The 21,736-nt window shown below is 44.3% G+C and overlaps 2 protein-coding genes across 5 annotated transcripts in view; one reads left to right on the top strand and one right to left on the bottom strand.

Moving 5' to 3' along the window:
- Nucleotides 1-18,816, bottom strand: part of THRB (thyroid hormone receptor beta) — a 388,850-nt gene extending 370,034 nt beyond the window's left edge. For 3 of the 4 annotated variants that reach the window (XM_043595534.1, XM_043595535.1, XM_043595531.1), the window contains exon 1: nt 18,620-18,769. The gene's annotated coding sequence lies outside the window, so the exon portion shown is untranslated. Of the gene's footprint in view, nt 1-18,619 lie in introns of all 4 variants that reach the window. The other variant, XM_043595532.1, reaches the window with a different exon arrangement.
- On the top strand, nt 17,816-19,111 carry LOC122491043 (basic proline-rich protein-like). Its single transcript, XM_043593318.1, has 2 exons — nt 17,816-18,017; nt 18,291-19,111. Exons 1-2 carry the CDS (start codon nt 17,816-17,818, stop codon nt 19,109-19,111), a joined length of 1,023 nt encoding a protein of 340 aa, XP_043449253.1.
- Nucleotides 19,112-21,736: the final 2,625 nt, after the last annotated feature.

Raw genomic sequence — 21,736 nt, forward strand, 5'->3', positions numbered from 1 at the left:
GCCTGGGTGGCTTAGTTGGTTAAGCATCTGACTCTTGGCTTCGGCTCAGGTCATGACCCCACAGTTTGTGAGTTCAAGTCCCACACTGGGCTTTGCACTGACAATGTGGAGCCTGCTTGGGACTTTCTCTCTCTTTCTCTCTCTCAAAATAAATAAACTCAAAATAATTTTTTAAAAAATCCACAAAACTAAATGAATGTTGAAGAAATGTGAACGATTAAACTTCCAAATAATGTTTTTGTGGGTTTGTACTATTTATACTTCTGAAGATATTATCACTTAAAGCTGCACTGCCACTTTTGGGACACCCTGGATCTCCCATAACTTGGAGAATTTCTCCTGGCTTCCAAATTATTATTCCCTTCAAGCTAACCTATGTGCTTTCATCAGCCTACAGTTGAATTTTCTCGACTTAAAATGTGCTTTTTCAAGATTTTGAGACATTCTCTGATAGAGCATTGTTTTCTGAAATTGAGTGAAAAATTAAAGTTCTTACTGTCATTAACCTGCAGTTCAGAAAATTTTAACATACATAAATGCTATGTGAACATTTTTACTTATTCAGGAATCTGAATGAGAGAATGAAATCTCATAATCTTAGCTGAGAGAAAAGGGGCAAATCTCATCAAATGTGTATTACTGAACTTTTTTTAAAACACTGAGCATAGGGGTGCGTAGGTGGCTCAGTAAATTAAGTGTCTGATTCTTAATTTTGGCTCAGGTCATGATTTCATGGTTCATGGGACTGTGCCCCACATCAGCCTCTGTGCTGGCTCACAGCTCTGAGCCTGTTTGGGATTCTCTCTCTCTCTCTCTCTCTCTCTCTCTGACCCTGCCTCACTCGCTTGTGTGGGTGCCAGGCACATTCACACCCCCCCCCCCCCCGCCAAATAAATAAATGAAACCTTAAAAAAAAAACCACTAATCAATATATATAAAGAGACATATTAATTCTTTATAAGTGTTTTTCAGGATTCTTTTTTTTTTTTAACTGTACCCAGCCAGAATTCCACTTTGTAATCATGACCAAGGGCATACATAATAAAAGTGTGTGTCAAAAAAAAAAAAAAAGTGTGTGTCTGTGTGTGTATATTTGCATTTTTTACCGAAACCAATGTTTCATGAACATGTGATATACTCTAATACTTTCTACTCTAGACTTTTTTTACTTAAAATCCTTGTTGACTGTGACTCACTAGGTTGACTCAAGGCCACTAATGTGGTGAAAACCAAGCTTCAAAAGCAATAAATTAGGTATAATGGGCTTAATCCATACACGCCAGGGCTACGGCATTAACTCTTTCATACCTTTGGATTCTGCACATTTTTACCTAATGAGAAGTAGAAGGTGGATATGGAACCAAAGCCAGTCTCCAAGTCCTAGTGCACAGGAACCTCCTGGGGGACCTTGTTGAAATGCGGATTCTGGTTTGGCAGGTTTGGGGCTGGAGGCCGCACACTCCCTCAGAGAACCGAGGGAGCAGAAGTCAGTGTGAGGGGACTGAGAGGACCTGCAGGGCACACGCCACCCCCTTACAGCTGACGCTGCCAAAACATCTGCTGGTGCCCGGGGCACCCTCAGCATTTCCACGCAGCACGCTCAACGCGGCCAAGCTGGACGTCCTTCAGCGGCTCTCCGGGTGACATCAGAGCCTCCGTACCCTCTCCTCCTTCCTTTCTCCGTAACCAACGCCCAGCCCAAAAGGCTGGGGCCCTGCAACCCTGTGTCCAACGGCTTGGAAGCCCTTTTTAGGGAAGGGAGTGCCGAAAAATGCGGACAACTGTTAGATGAGGTAAAGCAGGGAAAGCAAAAGAGATTCTGGCACACCGAAGTGTGAAAGACTTACTAACATTTCACTTCAGGAACTCGCTAAACTGTGAAACCCGCTCGTCCAGGTGCAGTGTGCTCATAAAATACTTCTGAATGGGACAGAAATAAATTCTATAGTTCAGGGCATCATGTCCTAAGCCTGAACCACATAGTTAGACTTCCCAAGCTAGGAAACACTGAGCCAGTGACTGCAACTTTTCCTGGTACAATACTGGTTTTCTGTGTCTCCAGCTTCTAGAATTTAGGGTACACATGTGTTGATAAAATAAAAACACTCGTTTTGATGAGACTGCCTTTTGGGTTGTCACTTCTGGTATCTGTCCGAAGGGATCAGGGAACGTGTTGCTCACACTGTACCCAACTCTGTACCTGACACATATTTCGTGCTGGATGAACGTTTGCTAAAAGAATGAATGAATGGACCTAATTTTAAAAATAATACATTACATCTTACTATATACTTTGTTCGCTGATTTGCCATTAGCGTTTTCTTTACTGAATTGAGCAGGAGCCTTGAAAAAGCAGGCGGAAATGAAAAGTGGCATCTTCCAAATTGCAATCGTCTACGGTGCCAAGTGGGCAGAAGAGAAAGCAGGGGAGAAAAAAGAGAGAGACCAGGACAGTGATTCCTTTTTTTGTTTGTTCTTTTTTTTTTTTTTTTTGAGAGAGAGAGAGCGTGTGCGCGCAAAAGCGAAAGCTGGGGAGATTGGCAGAAGGAGAGAGAGAGAGAATCTTAAGCAGGCTCCACACTCCAAGCAGAGTCCATCGCAGGGCTGGATCCCACAACCCATCATGATCTGAGCCAAAATCAAGAGTTGGACACTTAATGGACTGAGCCACCCGGGCGCCCCTAGGACAGTGATTCTTGATTCCTGGTTAGAGTAGGGCATGGGTGAGAGATGGAGGAGAAGGTGTATGAGAGTCAACTGGGAAAAATGTTCACATTTCCTGGATTTGGGAATGCCTCTCCCAACCCCTCCCTTTATGACTAGGATCGTAATAAATGGGTATCTATAATTGATGAGGACCTTGGGGGAGAGTGGGATTAAGATTTGGAACTAAGGTCTAAGGAAGTGGTTTTCAAGGGGGACAGTTATGTCTCCCAGAGGGCAACTGGCAATGTCTGGAGACATTTTTGATGGTCACAACTCGAGAGGGGATGCTAATGGCATTGAGAGGGTAGAGATCAGGGATGCTGCTAAACATTCTACCATGCACAGGGCAGCTCCCCAAAATGAAGAATTATCTGCCCCCAAATGTCAGTAGTACCCAGGTTGAGAAATCCTGCTCTGGGGGAAAACGGCATGGTACAGACAGGAACATAAAACTATCAGGAGAGAGAATGTACTCACCAGGACCCCTAGGCTAACTCAGGTGAAGAAGAAGTTCTTAGAATGAAGACAGTGTGGGAAAGAGATGATGGGGCTGAGCAAAAGGGTGGGAAGTCTGGCTGTGCCTCCTGTTTCAATGGATCCTTCTCTAGTCAATCCTAGACCAACTGATGGTGCGGTCTGCTCCACTGCTCCCGCTAAAGGCAGTTTGCACGCACCTCTTGAGAACAAAGCAGAGTCCAAAGGAGACCAGCGATCCTTGGGTGGAAATGGGGACATAGGTTGCCCGGCCTGGTAATATGCAGTGATGAAAACAGCTGAAGTGCAGTAGAGGCTGCTGCCACCCTACCTAACCCTATACCCATGGGCACCACCTCAGGGCCCACCAGCTTGTCTTCTGACCGCCAAAACCTGCATTCCTTTGCCTTGAGGTGTGCTCTTGGCTGTCCGAGTGGCTAGTTCTTAAACACCAGGGCATCAATCGCCTCTGGAGGGAGTCCTCAACTAATGCCTGAAAGGTTCTGGTGAATTAATACACTCAAGCCTGCATCTTGGGTGGGGTACCTATGAGACACATGTTCCACACTGTCTCCCAGAGTTCGCCAACGTGACTAAGCTTCAGGCGTCCACAGTGGTAACTGGTTTGATACCACCACCTGTTGGCTGCTATCTCTGCCCTGTCTGACTTACCCATCTCCAGTGGGTGTTTTCTTGATCTTCCCCCTAAAATAACGTGCACTTGAATTTTCATCTTAGGGCCTGCTTTTGGGGACAGAACTCCTATGGCAAGTGTGTTGAAGGAATATTGGGCTGGCAGCCACCCGATCCTCAGGTTCCTCTGATATAAGAGCTCTCCGAGTCCTCTGTTTTAGAGGGACTGATGTTTCCATCCTTAAGGTCCTGAGCAAAGAATCAGAGCTGTGGGCTCTGGTCCCACTTCTTTGAGACCATCAGAAACACAACTTTAGGCACATTCCTTTCTCTCCCATTGACAGAATAAGCTTAAGGAGGGCAGGAAATGCAAACATAATCCCTATTAGTTTCAAATGCCCCTGAAGTCAAACTCCTGCAAGAAGTCAAGTAACAAAACTTAACTCCGAGAAGGGGGTCTCCCTCTAGTGCTGGGAAGAGGCAAAGATGAAGAGCTGCCACCGCGATGGTTCAAATGAAACTTTAATGAATTACCGGTGGGGATTTACAACCACAATATAGCAAAAATGAAACAGTTATTTCAAAACCCTGCTACACAAAGAAGAGGACTGAATTGTAACCCCCCTCAGGGCAATGTTAAATCATTTATCCTCCATGTAATGGGAATTCTGAGACACTAAGATCTTAAGCAGAAAAAGTCTACAGAAAAGCTAGGTGTTGTGAAAGATGCCGCGGAAGCAACATGCCCAAGGGTCATATCTCTGAATGTTTTCCCTGCAGAAACTTGAACCTATCACTGAAGGAAGTCCTTGCTGTTATACAAGTTGAGGAAGCAGGCCTTCAAGCTTGGGGTCTATTTACAGTAAGCCATTCTTAAGGATGGACGTTCCTTTACAAATCCCCAGAAGTCAGGGGCGCCTGGGTGGCGCAGTCGGTTAAGCGTCCGACTTCAGCCAGGTCACGATCTCGCGGTCCGTGAGTTCGAGCCCCGCGTCAGGCTCTGGGCTGATGGCTCAGAGCCTGGAGCCTGTTTCCGATTCTGTGTCTCCCTCTCTCTCTGCCCCTCCCCCGTTCATGCTCTGTCTCTCTCTGTCCCAAAAATAAATAAACGTTGAAAAAAAATTAAAAAGAAAAAAAAAAAAACAAATCCCCAGAAGTCACTCTTCTTAGATTGTAGGTTTTTGCTGGGTTTCGTCTTTGCAGAGAACATCTACTTTGGGGCCCTGATTTTTGGTCAACTTGGTTGAGGAGATGGGAAGATCTTCTATCTCAGTTCTTATGTGTGGATAGTTTTTTTGTTTTGTTTTGTTTGTTTGTTTTGTTGTTGTTTTTTTAAGGGAAAAGAACAGCAGAACTTTTCCCTGTTAGACAACCTACTCCCTTATTTATAATGCAGGACAGCAGGGCCTTGTAAGTGTATATTCTGGTTCATCTGAGGACACACGGTTGTTCATTTTAAAATTAGATTCATCCTGATTATATGAAAACAGCCTACGTGTGATTGGTCAAAACAGCAGGAAAGCATTACTCAGCACCTACTTTCTGGGCCTACGTTCTAGACTCCACTAAACTTGTAAAACACCCAGTCCCTGCCCTCTTGGAACTTGAAATCTAGCAAAGAAATATCTATTTCACTGACCAATATGAGGTTTGGACATTGGACAGTGAAGAAATATATATATAGTAAGTGACTAACCATGTAATATTACAAAGGGACAAAGGGGTGAGAAGAATTGTCATTGAAGCGGCATGTTTCATCAGGGCAGGGTTAAAGCAAATTTGGATCTCAATCTTAATTAATCAGGGCAGGATTTTGGGAGTTCCTTGAATGAAGGACATTGGGAAGCTGGGTTAAAACAGAAGCAGGGAAAAATATATTATGGATTTTAAGTGAAGACATTTGAATGTGGACAGTAGAAAAGTATTAGAATAAGAGAGAGGAGTGCCTGCTATGAAAAAAAGGAAGAGAGGTAATCAGCTTAGACATCATATTCAACACACATGGGAGAGTAAAATGTGTGTTCAAGAGGCTGGAGTCCCAGACAGTTAACTGAACATCTATTATTCGTATTTTCTTCAAATCCCGAGGGTTCACTAAATTCAACAATTAACCATCAAACATATCTCTTGAGATTGAAAAATGCTAGGTCATCTATAAAAAGAAGACCATTACCAATAAACACATCATAAAACTAAATGAAGAATGACTAATGATGCAAAATGATTATGGAAATTCGTATGTTAACTCCTGGGTCTCTCTCTTTGATTTCTTGTCTTTTGGGTGAGAAATCTCTCTATCTCCAGGGTGCAGGTTTACTTCAAGACAATTGATTTTACTATTTCTGCAATAATAAAATGATAACAAAAATTGTTTTCTATGTTTTGAGCAAGGTGGCTCTGTTGCGCAATGGATAGCGCATTGGACTTCTATGTTTTGAGCACTCACCAGGCACTAGGTACTGGCTAAGCAGTGAATAATCATTATGTCACATAATCTCCTCCACAATGCTGTGATGTAAGCACCAGTATTCTTCCTATTGCACAGATGGATGACTGAAGTTCAAAGCAGTTAAGAAACTTGCAGGAGAGACCATAGGCTAGGAAAGGGCAAAACCAGACATCCAACTCAACACCTGTATGGACGTCCAGCACCCCACATCCTGATCTCTCTTGCCAATGCCTCAGCTCTCAACCAGTCCAGGACCCAGGACCCCCAGCTTTTCCCTCTGCAGACACACTTAGCCAATAAGGGTAATGGCAGGGGTGGGTGTCTCTCCTCCCTGATCTGTGACAGGACTTTAGAATAAGACATTAATGGCACCCACACTGTGAGTTACCCTGAGCCCCAAAGACCCCAGTGATGGGCCAGTAACAAGTTAGCGATTATTCAGATAATCATTTCCTCCCTATTCTGGAATATCAAGAATTAATTAGCTGGATTCTGTACCTGAGAGGAATTTATCAGGATTAACTTCTTAATATCTCGAAATTTAATCTTCAAAAGGTTTGCAAAATACTTCACAAAAATTGGCTTGTGAAGTTGAAGACAACCCCACCTACGCTAATATAAAGGAATACAATTATTTCTTTTTTCTTTTACATGTTCTCAGCATACTTATCACTGGTTGGCGTTATTTCTTAATAATCCAAAATGTATGTGTGCTTTGCATTTCCTTCCTTCTTAAAATACGGCATTTTAATAATAATTAAATAATAAGGTTTTCAGAAAGGTAAAATATGCATAGGTGGAAGGAAAAGGCTTCTTTGTTCTTTTCACTTACCTCACTTTTATTATTCATGCCCCTCTTACATTTCCTTCATGGGAGGCACTTCTATAGAACACACTGAATATTTGATAAAGCACATTTATACTTTGGGAAGAAAACAAGCAAACACCCTTTTTGCTAAAAAAAAAAAAAAGAGGGTTCCCTATTGCAGTAAGAAATGGTAAATAGGATAAATATTAGGAAAATTGGTATTTTTATCCAAGATATTATGTAATGAGTCATTTATTTAAACAGTCTGAAGTTCTGTAAGAGGATACCAGGGAAATGGCTTCAATACCTCTGTCAACACATCAACAATCAGCACTGGCCTCTGCTCTCTGATAGCTCTACTCTAAATTTTAGTTTCCTTAAAAAAAAATCGGTACTATCAGGATTGATTGGCAAACTCCCAATACTATGTGCATAGGATGACCCACATAGATCTATTAAGGAAATAAAAATGATGCTCAAAGACTAAAAGGAAAATTCAGGTCTAGCAAGATTAAAAGATGACCCCATACGAATAAGGAGGAAGTGAGGAAAGAGAATTAGGTCAGACAGGATAGTGGTACTGCACCAAAAAATAGAAATGGGTTACCTCACAGCCGTGAAGATGTTTTCATCGCTTGCCAATGCCTCCAAAAGCAGCGAGACAGTGATGTGATGAAGGCCACATAAGAATTAAAAAACAGAGTAGCACAGTATGGAAAAGACAGCTCCCTGACCACCAAATAATTCTTCTTCTTTCCCGGGGAATAGAGTCATCACTGGAAAGCTGCCATAGGGACTGTTTCCCATCCTGCTTCATTTAGGTGGGGACGTATGATTTGTGATTTATGATTTGTTTTCACCAGTGGAATTTTAGCAAAATGGTTTTGTGTCACTTTCAAGCCTGTGTGCTTCTCTACTCTCTCATTGCCTCCCTGTGGTCGGATGGAGTGAAGCCAGGATCTTGGTAGCCATGAGTAGAAGATGAAGGACCCCAAGACTAAAGGCACTTGGGACTCCCTTGAACGGCTATGGAGCATAGCCACCAACCAGTCAGGGACAGCAGTTTTCAACTTCACACGACTGAAAAATAAACAGTGTTTTAGCCACTGTGTATTCTTCATTTCAAAGCGTAATGTTTTCCTAACCAATCTATGTGGCAAGAAAAATAACGTGTCTCACTTTAAATACTGCATATAACTTATTTTTGCATGGAATTTGGTAAAATCACACACTCCTAAGGCTATAGTCATATTGCCCAATTACAAATGGCTATTGAGCACTTGAAATGTGACTAGTCAAAGTTGAGATGCGCTGCGAGTATAAAACACACACCAGATACTGAAGATTTCATGCAAAAAGTAAAACATCTCATTGATATTTTTATATGGATTACAAGTTAATAATATTGTGAATATACTGGGTGAAATAAAGTATGTTATTGAAATTGAACTCACTGGTTGCTTTTTACTCATTTATCATGTGGCTACGGTAAAATTTCAAACTACATATGTGGCTCATGTTATATTTCCACTGTACTCCTGCTGGGCTACCAGGCAGGGGCTAGCGAATTATAACCCACCTTCTGTTTCTGTACATAAAGTTATTGTACACAGCCATGATCATTTATTTGCCTATTATCTATGGCTGCTTTCACACTACAGCAGCAGAGTCGAGTAGTCTCAGTGGAGATTGTACATCTTGAAAAAGCTTAAAATACTATATATGGCCTATTATAGAAAATGTGTGCCAACTTCTGAGCTAAGGATAACTTTGAGATTATCTAATTTATCTAGATAAATTTACTGTTTTATGACTATGAAAATTAAAGCTCAGATAAATCAAGAGACTTATCCAAAAATTTTTTACTCTCAATTTGGTGATATTGCCATAATGTCTCATTCATTCATTCATTCATTCATTCATCTTCTCCATCCATTTCAATTTTGGTCATTAAAGAAATGAAATCACTATCAGTCAGAAAACCAACACTTAATAATGAATCTCAACACACCAATGTCAATGATAATTCAATGTAGTTGTTCAGAAGTATGTTTCTGTCTGACTAGGAACTGTAGACATATGTATACAATAGCAGAAAAACCCTTGAGTAATATTCAGCTATGAATAGGCTGTGAGATGGTCTTTAAGCTTTATTTGAAAACATTCTACAGAGAATCTATCATGTAATCTGCTTTCAAATTAAACTTGAAATTCTCCCAAATGTAAAGCCATCTTGCTAAAAATATTCATTATTGGAATTAACTTAGAAGAATTTTGCCACATCTTGGAGAAAGTGAAATCTGTTCCCAAAGACATCACGGCAACATGTAACTGCCTTGGTTCCGGCAGCCATCATCTCTCGGTGGATTATTCAGAGAGTCCCTAACTGGGCTTATCGTTTTCAGTCTCACTCCCACTCAAGATCTATCCCAAATAACTCTGCTAAAATAAAAATCTGACTTGCTGAACATTTAGTTTCTTCATGCTATTAAGAAAAAGTCCATCTTCCTTACTGTGGCCAGAAAAGTCTTCACCATGTGACTCCTACCTGTTCCAACAGCTTCATTTATTGTCCTTTGATATTCAAAGGATTGGGCTCCATGCAACTTCCCAAAGGTTTCATACTTTTACCCCGCTTCATACATTGGTATGTGGTGTTCTTGCTGCCTAGAACTCACCGCACGCCTGACTCTGGGTTCCCACTCCACAGTGTACTTGCTCCATCACATAACTTATCAATATTGTAACTGCCTGTTGAGGTATTAATTCTACTGCTGCTACAATGGCTAATATTTAGGAACACTTAACTGTGGGGTCAAATGCTACATGATTCCATTTAATGAAGAAACTGAGCACATGCAACAAAGCCAGGTGAAGCTAGGCTATGAATCCACACATTCCCACTCCTCAGCTCTCATTCTTAACTCTATACCAGTGGTTTGCAGTAGGGATGAGTTTGCCTCCCACAAGACATTTGGCAATATCTGGAGACATTTTTGATTGCTGCAATTGGAGCATGGGTGGGGCGGGGGGAGGGCTACTGGTATGTAGTGGGTAGGGGCCAGTGATGCTGATAAACACAGGGCAGCTCTCCACAGCAAAGAATTATCTGGCCCCAAATGCCAATAGTTGAGGTGGGGAAACACTGTGAGAGACCAAATTAATTTCTGTAGATTGCACCAAGAGTCTCTGAGCATCTCTACAGCAAGGATTTTTAAATGGGGGCACCCGGGTGGCTCAGTGGGTTAGGCACCTGACACCAGCTCAGGTCATGATCTCACAGTTCATGAGTTCAAGCCCCACATCGGGCTCTGTGCTGACAGTTTAGAGCCTGGAACCTGCTTCAGATTCTGTGTTTCCCTCCCTCTCTCTCTCTCTCTCTCTCTCTCTCTGCCCCTCCCCTGCTCATACTCTCTTTCTCTCTGTCAAGAATAAATAAACATTAAAAAAAATTAAATGTTCACCATGGTGTCTTGGCACCTACCATAGAGTCTGGCACCCAGCAGATGTCCAGTGCATATATGAGATGATGGATGGTGGGAGGTGGGATAGAGGAATGAATCACATATGGATTCATGGATTGTGGGAGGTGGGATAGAGGTATGAATGCAGAGATGGAAAGATGGAGGGATGGAAGGATGGACACAGTCAGGATAAAAAAATAAGTTTACTCGGGGCACCTAGCTGACTTAGTAGAGCACATGACTCATACATAATCTTAGGGTTGTGAGTTCAAGCCCCGTGGTGGGTGTGGTGCCTACTTTAAAATAATAAGTTTACTCATTTTAAGGCTTGGTTTCTGTGACAACCTCAATAAGGATAACTAAACATATATCCTTAGTTAGCAGTAAATGAATGCATGTAGAGTTCATTCTAGAGAATGCCTTCACCTTAACAATACCTTATGTTAATGAAGCTACAGACGGACAGATCAAATTAATAAACCAAAAGCCTAGGAGGCTTTTTTTACAGAGTCCTCAGAGGGACAAAGTGTTTTTCAAAGCCCTTCTAACTACTACACTACAGGATAAATTGATATATTCATCATCCACATAGGCCATAACTGAAATTGTTTTTATTTTTTTTTTTAATTTTTTTTTCAACGTTTATTTATTTTTGGGGGGGACAGAGAGAGACAGAGCATGAACGGGGGAGGGGCAGAGAGAGAGGGAGACACAATTGGAAACAGGCTCCAGGCTCTGAGCCATCAGCCCAGAGCCCGACGCGGGGCTCGAACTCACAGACCACGAGATCGTGACCTGGCTGAAGTCGGACGCTCAACCGACTGCGCCACCCAGGAGCCCCTGAAATTGTTTTTAAAAAGATTTTTCTGTGTAAGGTTTCCATGGTTCCTTTTTTTTTTTAAATCAAAGGACAAATAATACAAGAATATACAACATTATACTTCCCCTTATTGTAGCTACATTTCAGATATAAACACATTATTCTAGATCTCTACCTAGATGCTAGAATTGGAGCAGAAATTATGGTGGAGCTTAGGTGACATTCAAAAAGGTAAACAAAAACACACATGGCAAAAACAAGCCATTCTCTGGCTTATGTAAATCAGCACATCCAGATCTCAGGAATAAAGTCAAGAAAAGATACATTTTATGATTATAATACTTTAAAAGTAATATCAATTTAGCATAATTTTTATATCATTGCAAAAGACTTCAACAATGGCAACATTAGTCAGTGTTGAATACAACTCATAAGCCTTTTTTTGTGTGAAAAACATCAAGTTTCTGCTGTAGGATTGATACTGCTCCTAGGAATCAGAACTTATTATAAAATGTAGTCAGCGGCTAAAACAAATGAGACTAATTTTTTTAAGTGTAGTGCTATGAACTGTTCCTCACCACCTCTTGCACTACACTTTAGCCATTTGCGTTTTTACACACACACACACACACACACACACAGGAAGAAAATGGTGAGCAAATAAGTTTTGTTACCTGCTCTCCCTCTTGGAGATTCATAATGCACACAATCATAAACACAGTCTCTGAAAAATTCTTGTGTTAAGTTGTTAAACTCAGGATTTCCCAAACATAATTGACCACGGAGTAACATAAATAAACAGTAAACAAGTAAACAGTAAAATAATATGAGGATCTGCCGAAATACTCAGGAGTATGGAGAAGGACTAAAAGTTGATGACAGGGTTTTTAGCTTGGGACATCTGTGTGACGGTGGCATTTCTCACCATGGTTTGGAAGCTAGGCATGGGAAGTACAGTTGGAGCCAGAGACAAGAACTGCCTTTTTAACTATATATAAGAACGCGAGACACGCTTGTCACAGAGGCAGAGTCTCCATGCACAGACATGCCAGCTGCTGAGACATTTATGCACACTGGGAGTGAAATTTGAAAAACATGACCACCCCCAGGAACATCATGATCGTTATCATCAGTCATTGTTTTTTGAGCACCTTTTCTGTACAAGCATTGTTGAAATCTGAGAAAACAGAGACTTTCCCCTCTTAAGACTCTGAGGGGAAAGGAGGGAAAAGTATATCCGAATCATCCTGAGAACCACTGAACAACATGCATCACAACAGTCAGAATATTCAATGGGTTCCTGAATGTCACGATCATGCATTGTGCCACTAAAACCACGACTATCCTCTCCACTCTTCTCATCACAAACATTCTTGGACCTCCAGAAGAGTCACAAAAGTGTATTTCCCAAATTAAGAAGAAGACATACCTGCTGTCAGTTTGCATTCTTTTGTCCAAACTTTGGCTTTAATCGGCTTAACACTCACGAAATTCTGAATATTTTTTATCACAGAAGAGAAACCATGATCCACGAGGCCTCTCGTTTGGAACTAAGAAGTTGAATGAGTAATTCAGTTCAGATCACTCCTTTCCTAGCCATTACATGTTACGCTCACTCAGCACACGCACCTGTATACGTATGTTATTTTACATGGTGTTATACTGCTGTATACACACTACATATTATAATATATAATTACGTGTTGTATGCACAGATATGTAAATGTATATGTTAGAGTGTCTATCATGATGGAAAGGCTATAGTAAACTTCTGGGGACACAGAGTTAAGGATCCTGGGTCCTAATACCAGGCTCTCCTAACTTGCCATTTGGAAGAGATATCTAAGTTCACAGGAGAGCTCAGTTTCTCACTCAATAAAAATAGTACTGCACAAGAAGACCTGCCAGCACATAAACTCTCCAAAGTCCCTTGAAATTAGGACAGTATGGACCGGACAACATGAGCACCATTCTAGCTGTCAGCTGGCCAGACGGCTGAGAGAAGCGTATGGAAATACATTACTTGTGACTTGGTGGTTTGGGTATTTCCCCCCTCCCCAACTTACCTGAACATCATAATTGGCTAACAAGTTGGGGAAATTAAGGTGAAGAGTGAACATCCTTAATCAGAGACTCACTGACCTAAATAGATTCAACCTCACACCGCTTGGATACCAAGAGAACCCTGGCTGAATCCCACTGCAATATACGCTAATACACACAGGCTGTAGAAACCACAAAACAATTGCCTCCTCAGATTAAAAAAATAACTTTATTTCATCTAGGGGGCCATAAGAGAGAGCCCAATAAGCATATCCATTCTATCACAGTAGATACCATTTCATAATCCCTTTGTATTAATATATGCATATCGTCTTATAGGTCACTAGGCCGCATGCTGACTAGTGGAACCAGGCACAAATTTTTGTAGACTGAATGGGAAATCAAATCAAATAGTCAAAATGGCTTTATTTATTTTTATTTTTTAAATGTTTTTTAATGGTTATTTATTTTTGAGACAGAGAAAGAGAGAGAGAGCGTGCACATGAGCACGAGCAGGGGAGAGGCAGAGAGAGAGAGAGAGAGAGAGAGAGAGAGAAAGAGAATCCAAAGCAGGCTCTGCACTGTCAGTGCAAAGCCTCATGTGGGGCTTGAACTCAACGAACTGCAAGATATGACCTGAGCCGAAATCAGATGCTCAACCCACTGAGCCATCCAGGCACCCCATCAAATAGTGAAAATGACTTTAAATAATGCAAGAGGTTAATTTGCCATCCATTGCTCAACCAGTTCAGACACTGGCATAAGCCCTACTAGCTGTGGTATAGATATCTAATGCAATTCAGGCAGCAAACATTCAGTTTGGGCAAAACTAAGTCAAAAGATGACACTTAATACCAACAACAGAAGAGAAGGAGAAGCACCACCCCTTTACCTATTCCCATTCAGTTTTCCAACAAGTATTTCCCTGTGCCCAGGTGTCAAAGTCTTTGCTAAGTGCTGGGGAGGCCAGCATGAATAAACCCATAGCCCTTCATCACACTTTAGAGGGGGAGACAGAAATGGAAACAAACCCAAACTGCCCTGCAAGGTGATAAGAGCTATACAGACTAAAGCACACAGTGTCAAGACCACCTGTTCAGAAGGTTCATGGCTATCAGGTCATTTTCAAGTACCTGGCTGTCCTGTCCTCTCAGATTGCTCTAGTCAAAAGCCTGGCTGAGACACTGGATATTTGAGAAAGTCGGCCTAAAGAACATGTTAACCATTCATTCCTCTAGGTTTTCTGAGCTCTATTTTTGCACCGGGGACAATCGCCAGAATCTCCACGGCTGAACCACAGTAGCTCAGGCTCCCAAAGATAAACTCCCACTGGGTTACTTTTCATCATTTTGTCTTCTGCATTTTTTATTCTCATAAAAGGCACGACCATATAAAGAACTTTACTTCACATTCTGTAGAATTGAAGTTCAAGTACTGGCCATTATATGATTTGATATTTCATGGAAGTATATACTAGGTGCCAGGCACCATAGTAAGCCCTCTAGAAATGTTATATGATGTATCTGTACAACTTCAATGCATATCTGCCACCTCCAGGCCCCCTTTTTCCTGTTAACTTGGCTACCGAGAAGCTTAGAGCTAAATTAAATAAAGCAGTAAGCACTTAGGATTTCAGTTTAATGATCTTTACTCCTGTAGAAAATTTTGATCTTTCTTCCCCTACCATTTTCACAAGTCTTATCGCTTTGTGGGATTTTTGCTATGCATTTATGCAGACACATTTCTGAAAGCCCATACTCTATAAACAAAAACACATTACCATAATTACCCATTGTCGTTTCCTTTTTGTCTCAGTTGTCAAAAGAGTTTCCATGAATAGCTAATTCGGAGATGACCCTTTGGGTATCACACCTGGGTCACTTGAAAACTCAGATAATGCAATACCTCGCACAATCATCTGGTTCAGAATCTGTTTATGAAAGTGCGAAAGGAGGTAAAGGGGGAAAGTTAAATGACTTCACTTACAACACAGAGTAACCAAATGTCCAAATTTGGAAATTTGGTTATTTCCAAATCTACCCCCAAGGGCGATTTCCATCTTGTATTGTATCCTGACAGTCCCATTCTGCCCCTTCCCCAGGAACTGCTACTTGTGTAGACCAGCTTACACCACAACACGCCCTTGGTCCCCTTAGGGCTGCCAAGGCCAGAGGCACTGCCAGAACCTGCTGAGTGAGAAGGCACTGCTATCATCCAGTGATGTCGGTTCCCTGGAATTTCACTCTTAGCACTGACAATGCCTCTGGAACTCATAAAGATTCTGCTGATACCCAGAGAGTTGAAGGTCAGTGTCTTCAGGGAATCTGGGTAACCTGTCAAGGCAAACTGCAGGATTTGCATGTACTCAAGGCAAATGCCCCCAGGAAGAACTTGCAGAAATAATCCTCTGCAATGTCACTAGATAGAACAGAATGGGGCTAGCTTTCATCTCAAAAAAAAAAAAAAAAGGGTGGGGGGGAAAGACAGATAAGGATGGAACCATATATTCATGGCAAACACATATACGCAGGCACAAGTCTGGACATACCCAGTTGGTACCCACTCAGGTTGCTTAGTCACATATTTTTAGGAAGACCGTGTTTGGGTGCAACCATTGCTTTATTTAGCCAAGATCTATCCAGCTCCTACTGTGTGCCAAGCACTGTTTAAGACGCTGGAGAATCAAGGGTTAATGAGGCAGTCAAGACTCTTTTCTCCTGGACTCTACATTCTAGATGGGTATTCAACAAGTACCAAATGAAATGACAATTCAGATTGCAAAGAAGACCAAGTGATGTGGGGGGGGGGGGCGTTGGGGAAGAAACTAAAAACAGTATGATGGTTCTGAGAAAGAATGAGTCAAGTGGTCACAGAAGGGCTTTTTAAGAAGTTGACACGTAATCTTACACTAGAATGACAAGGAGTTCAAGAAACCAATCGCCTCACTCGGATTTCTACCAAAAGGATAAGCTTGCTAAAACAAACACACAAACACACAAACACCCAACTTGCAATCCCACGGGTGGCTCCACACATGCCATGCTTCAAACAACTTCAAAAATTCCAGGAAAGGATAGGAATCCACAACTCTCTCTTCTCTTCAGGAAATTTTAAGAAATTACCTTTGCCCAAAAGATGTTAGATTAAAAGGCAGTTGTCTTAATTCATCACTATGACAGAATAAAGAAGCGAAAAGGAGAGAGATGGAATGCTTATTCCTCTTATAAAGCCAGTTAGTCTATAAAACAACATTCCAATGTCAATAAAATTATGCCTTTGCATTATAATGCCAACAGGAATTGCTTCATTAAAAAAATAGTTCAATAGCTATATTTAGTAGCACTTACTCTCACTAAAAAAGAAAAGCAAATCATATCTACTACCAGATGGTCCCACTTCCAATATATATATAACTTTGAAATTCATTAAAAATAAGATTTTGACAGTATCCATTTAACGTGTACAAATAATAAATGATTGTTCACCCATGTCTTCCCATATATTACCTTCAAAAAATCACTTACTATTGAATTTCTGTTAGACTCAATTAAAACCCTTAGCCAACTGGCATGAAAACTCCTAAAAATAGCCACTGCTCAGAATACTTTTCATCAAAACACCTTTTTCTTTAATGTTTCCTAGTCTCTGACTAGTTTCAGAATAAGAAAGGTAAGCAGAAGTGAATTAGGGAGCAGATCAGTCACCAGTGAATATTCAGAATGAATCATGGAATATTTGAACTAAAATGCAATTTTTATTACTTTGTAATCTAGCACATGCTATATATTATTACAATGTAAATAAGCAGCATAAACTAGAACAAGGCCAAATAATGTAAAGATATTGCTTAACAGGTCTACGGGATCCAATGCTTTTACCATTATAAAAATTGCTGGGCTCTGACATCGATACACCATCCAAGGAATGCTTAGTTTTTGAACTTCAAAACTGGTCTTTAAAACTGCATCTCACTAGCACCTAAGACCAGTAACAGGCTACAAGGAAGACTTTGTTTCAAATTTATTTACTGATGATTAGGCACAGTGTTTCAATCTTCACAAAATCTGAACGTGTGTGGAGACCGGAGGGTGGAGAGTGTTCAACTTGTTTGTTCAGGTTCACTCTTTTTCTTTGCTTCGGCTTAGGAATTATGCTTCTAGACTCTTTTTGTAAAATTTCCCATTTGGGGACAAGTACACACTTAACCTTTAATAAATTAAAAAAACAACAACGACAACAACATCCTATGTGCCCTCCCCTCCAACAAATCAGAAGGCTTAAGAATTAGCACTAATAATCCTACAATGGTCATTGGGAAATCCTCCTCCAAAATGACAACTGCAGCTAAGAAGGACGCGATCTACTAGGGTTAAAAAAAAAAAACAAAACCAACAAAAAACAAAAAACAACTCCCCCAAATGAGTCCTCCTCGGAAGGGGGCTGGAGGCCCGGGGGAGGAGAGCGCAGCTGGCACAACTCCTGGTTACCAGAACCAACTCGAGGCGACCCAGAGGAAGATGCTGCGTCAAAAGAAGAGCGAGGCAAAGAAGCGCGCGACCCAGCAGGGAGGCGAAATCGCCACCGAGTCCCCGAGGAGGCGGGGAGAAGCCAAGCCGCCAGGCACCGGCCACGGCGCACGCCAACATTCAAGATTATTCTCCTTTCCAAACCCCGGAGTTCCGGAACAGGAGAAAAAGGGGGATGGGGGGCACCCACAGTCCCTTTAAACCGCCTCCCCGCCCCCCCCTCCCCGGTGTCTGCCAACCTTTTCCGAACCCCCGTGTCACAGAACTTCCTCATCATGGAAACTTCCACTCGGTTCGGCGCTAAGGATGCCAAACTCCATTTCACAAGGAGCCTGTCAACAGCTGGGCTTGGGGGTTTGAGGAACAGAGCGGCTGCGATTGGAGGGGGTCCCCAGACACCCTGCTCCGCCACTGCCCACGCTGGGGCTCCCCGACTGCCGCCGCGCGGTGCCGGAGCACGAGGGGCACCTCCTCCCGGACCCGGGGTGCAGAAGCCCCGCGGAGGCAGGTAACACGGCGGCTGACACCCTCCACCCACGCCCGCCCGCGCGCCCGGCTTCGCCGCCCGCACCCCTCAGGTTCCCGCGACACCCCCGCCGCCAGCCGGCCCACCCTTCTGGACGGTCGGAACTGCCGCCCCCTCCGCCCCTCCCCCCCACACGCCCCCGCCTCCGCGCGGTCCTCTCGCCAAATTACCAGTGCCCTCCAGACGGTTGGGTTGAGCGCCCCTGCCCGGGGAAGGCAGCCTGCGGGCGCTTGCCCCGAGCCCGGGGAACAGAAGGTCTCCTTTCCAAGCGCACTCACATTATTCATGCAAAGTTAATCCCCGCCGCGTCACGGCCGCCCGCCCGAGGATGTGCGCCTTCCTTGGCCAAGCCCCGCAGTCTCCACCCTCCTCCGCCCCCTCCTCCCGGCGGCGGGGTCCCGGGGAGCGCCGGCGACGGGACGTCGCGCGAGTCCTGCAAAATGTCAACTCCTTGGGCGAAGAGAGGCGGCCGCCGCCAGGGCCGCGCCGGCCCTCCCCGGCCACTCCACTTTTATAGGCGTAGGAAGCGAGTGTGGTCCGGGCACCGGAGTCCCCGCCTCTCCGGGCCCCCCTCGCACCCGGCCCGCCCCGGCCCGCTCCCGGGGCACTGCCTTACTCCGGGCCCGGGGCGCCCGCGCCGCGCCGCGTCCGCGAACCGGTGACCTGGTTTCCCCTCCAACCCTCGCGGCGGTCCTACTCGCGCGGCGGCGGCGGCCAAGAGCAAGCAAACCCGGCTCCGCCAGGGGCGCAGCGAGGAAATGGCCTCCCAGACGCTCGCGCCGCCGCCGCCGCCGCCGCCGCCGCCGCCGCCGCCGCCCAGGGGCCGCCAGGATGGCACCCGACGCCCCCCGCCGGGCTCGGGGGGGGGAACGCTCAGAAGTGTCCGCTGCTGGGCGCTCGCGGACCCCTACCCCGCAGCCCACGCGCGCACCGCCCCAGGCCGGCCGCCTCCGCACCTGCCTCCCCAGGTTCGGGCGCTCCCTCTCCTCCCAGTCCCGGCCGTGCCCTCCTCCCAGGGTGCCCTTCCCAGGGTGGCGATGTTGCGGCGGTTTAGGCGGCCGCGCGTCCACCCACCCGGCGGCTTGCGCACCGAGGTTCGGGTTTGGACGTCATTCCTCTGGTAGGCGAAGAGGAAGAAACGGGGGAAGAGTGACAAGGAGGCGGGGGGACCTTCCAGAAGCACGGGCTTTTCTCTGCCCCGAAGGACCAGTGTGACCCCTGCCAGCGCGCTCCTCTCCCTTTTTCCAAACCACTTGTGGCGCGTGTCCGGCGGACAGAGCGCTCTGGCTCCTCCTGGGGCCTCCCACGGGCCGGGCTGTCTGGAGTTCCCTTCACATCACCCGGCCCCCCCCCCCGCCTCCCTGCTCCCGCCTCCCCCCCCCCCCCCCCATAATTTGGAAAATACCTGGCCTGCTTTTGAGGGAGACACCCCTCCGCATAATTATGCATATCCTGGGAGATGTGTGCAGAGTCGAGACACTCCACAGGTTCCCTATTAATTTGCCTTGGCCCTGGGTATGTACAAATAAAACCCGGAAGACAACAATAATGTATACTCTTGCAGCGTTCTGCCCCAGGCAAGTAAGAATTTCTGAACTGCCCCCCATGCTCCACCTCAAGTGTTGAAAGCCCAGGGTTGAGGTTAGGAGAAAATGAAGCGGGCAGCTGCATTCTGGGCTTGAAGAATGCTTGTAAAAATACGGAGTGCCCAAAATGCTAAAACGCAGTCGGTACGAAGGTATACTTGCAGCAAAACTATTCTGACGACAGGGTACAATTGTTTTCTTACATTAAAAACAATCCCTACTTCATTATTCAATATACACGTTTATTCGTACAACAATGGGATAGAGCTATGACGGTCTGTATCCTCAACTGTCTGAACAACGTATAGATGATTTATTGCAGAGCTTTCCAGATTTCCAGCCGGTGACGTGTGATTTAATTCCAGCTTCTTGCGAGCATCCCACGGAAGAGGGCGAGGAGCCACCACTCTGGCTAGCAGCCTTAACAGCCACAACTGTCCAGAAATTCGGGAACTGTTGCCTGCGCCTGGACGCACGGTGTTTCGGGTGCTTCCAGAGAGAAAGTCGCAGACCCCAAGGCTCCCTGGCGAGAGGGAGGGGCCTCCCCGTCAGAATCCACGGACCTTAAATCCCCTCGGTTCTTGGCGATTAATCCTTGCTGTAGTTTATTTTTCACTCGTGATAAGGCTATATACCATAGGCTTTGCAGGTTTTGTGGCTGGATAGAAGTTGTTCTCCCTTGCAGGGAAGTTCCTGGGCTCTGCTCCAATGCTGCCCCGGGATGTTTTGGTTGCTTTGGAGGAAAGCTGTGGAGTCTGCACCGTTTGTTCCAAATAGGCGGCCCCCTGGTGGCTAACTGTGGGTGAAAAATCAGGCCACTGAGGAAAAAGCTTGGCTTTGACAGGCCACTACAGTTGACAGCCGGGTCTGCGCAGGGGCTATTGAGACTTGCGAACGACTTTGTAATGGGGAGGGTGGGGAGGGGTGGAGTGGGCGGGGCATGATGCGAGTCTTCCTTCACAAAGGTGAATAATAGGCCCTGAAGCCTAATGGGACTTTGAATTTTTTTTCCTCTTCCTGAGTATAACTTGGAGCTAGATTCCATCTTAAGAAGGAAAACATCACACGGAGAATGAAGTATAACAAACACTGTTGCTCCCCTTTGTTCAAATGGCTTTGCTTTTCTGATCTCATTTTGCCTGGAAACTTTTGAAATAAAAAGTAAATTACAACATTAAATAAATAACATGGCATTATTCAAACAACTCATGAGACTATGATTGTAACAATGTTATATGACAATGGGAGAAGGCAATTTTAGTGCAACGTTATTGAAACAACATGAATTATGAAGGATTCCATGAATTGGCCCTCTGAGGGCCGACTCCATGATGGCAAACAAGGATTGCTCTTATGTTTCACAAAGGGGCCATTGGAGCAATAGTTTTATGGGGACCTGACTGAAGGCAAAAATAATATTCAAACTTTAGACCATATGGCCCCTGTTCCAGTCTAGCTGATTTGAGGGTGCACATCAAACCTGTTTTCACAACCCATGCTCACATGCCACTGATAGACAACCTCATTACCAGGATCGACAAATTTCAAGTTGCTGCCTTGGTTCAAGGAAGCCATTCATTCATGTATTCATTCATTCATTCATTCATTCATTCATTCATTCATCCACCGCTGGGGTAAGAAGATAAATGAAGTGTAAAGTCAACAGAACTGGGATTACACTGAAGCCACTGAGGCCAGTGG

Source organism: Prionailurus bengalensis, chromosome C2 (assembly GCF_016509475.1).
Source record: "Prionailurus bengalensis isolate Pbe53 chromosome C2, Fcat_Pben_1.1_paternal_pri, whole genome shotgun sequence".
Lineage (NCBI taxonomy): Eukaryota > Metazoa > Chordata > Mammalia > Carnivora > Felidae > Prionailurus > Prionailurus bengalensis.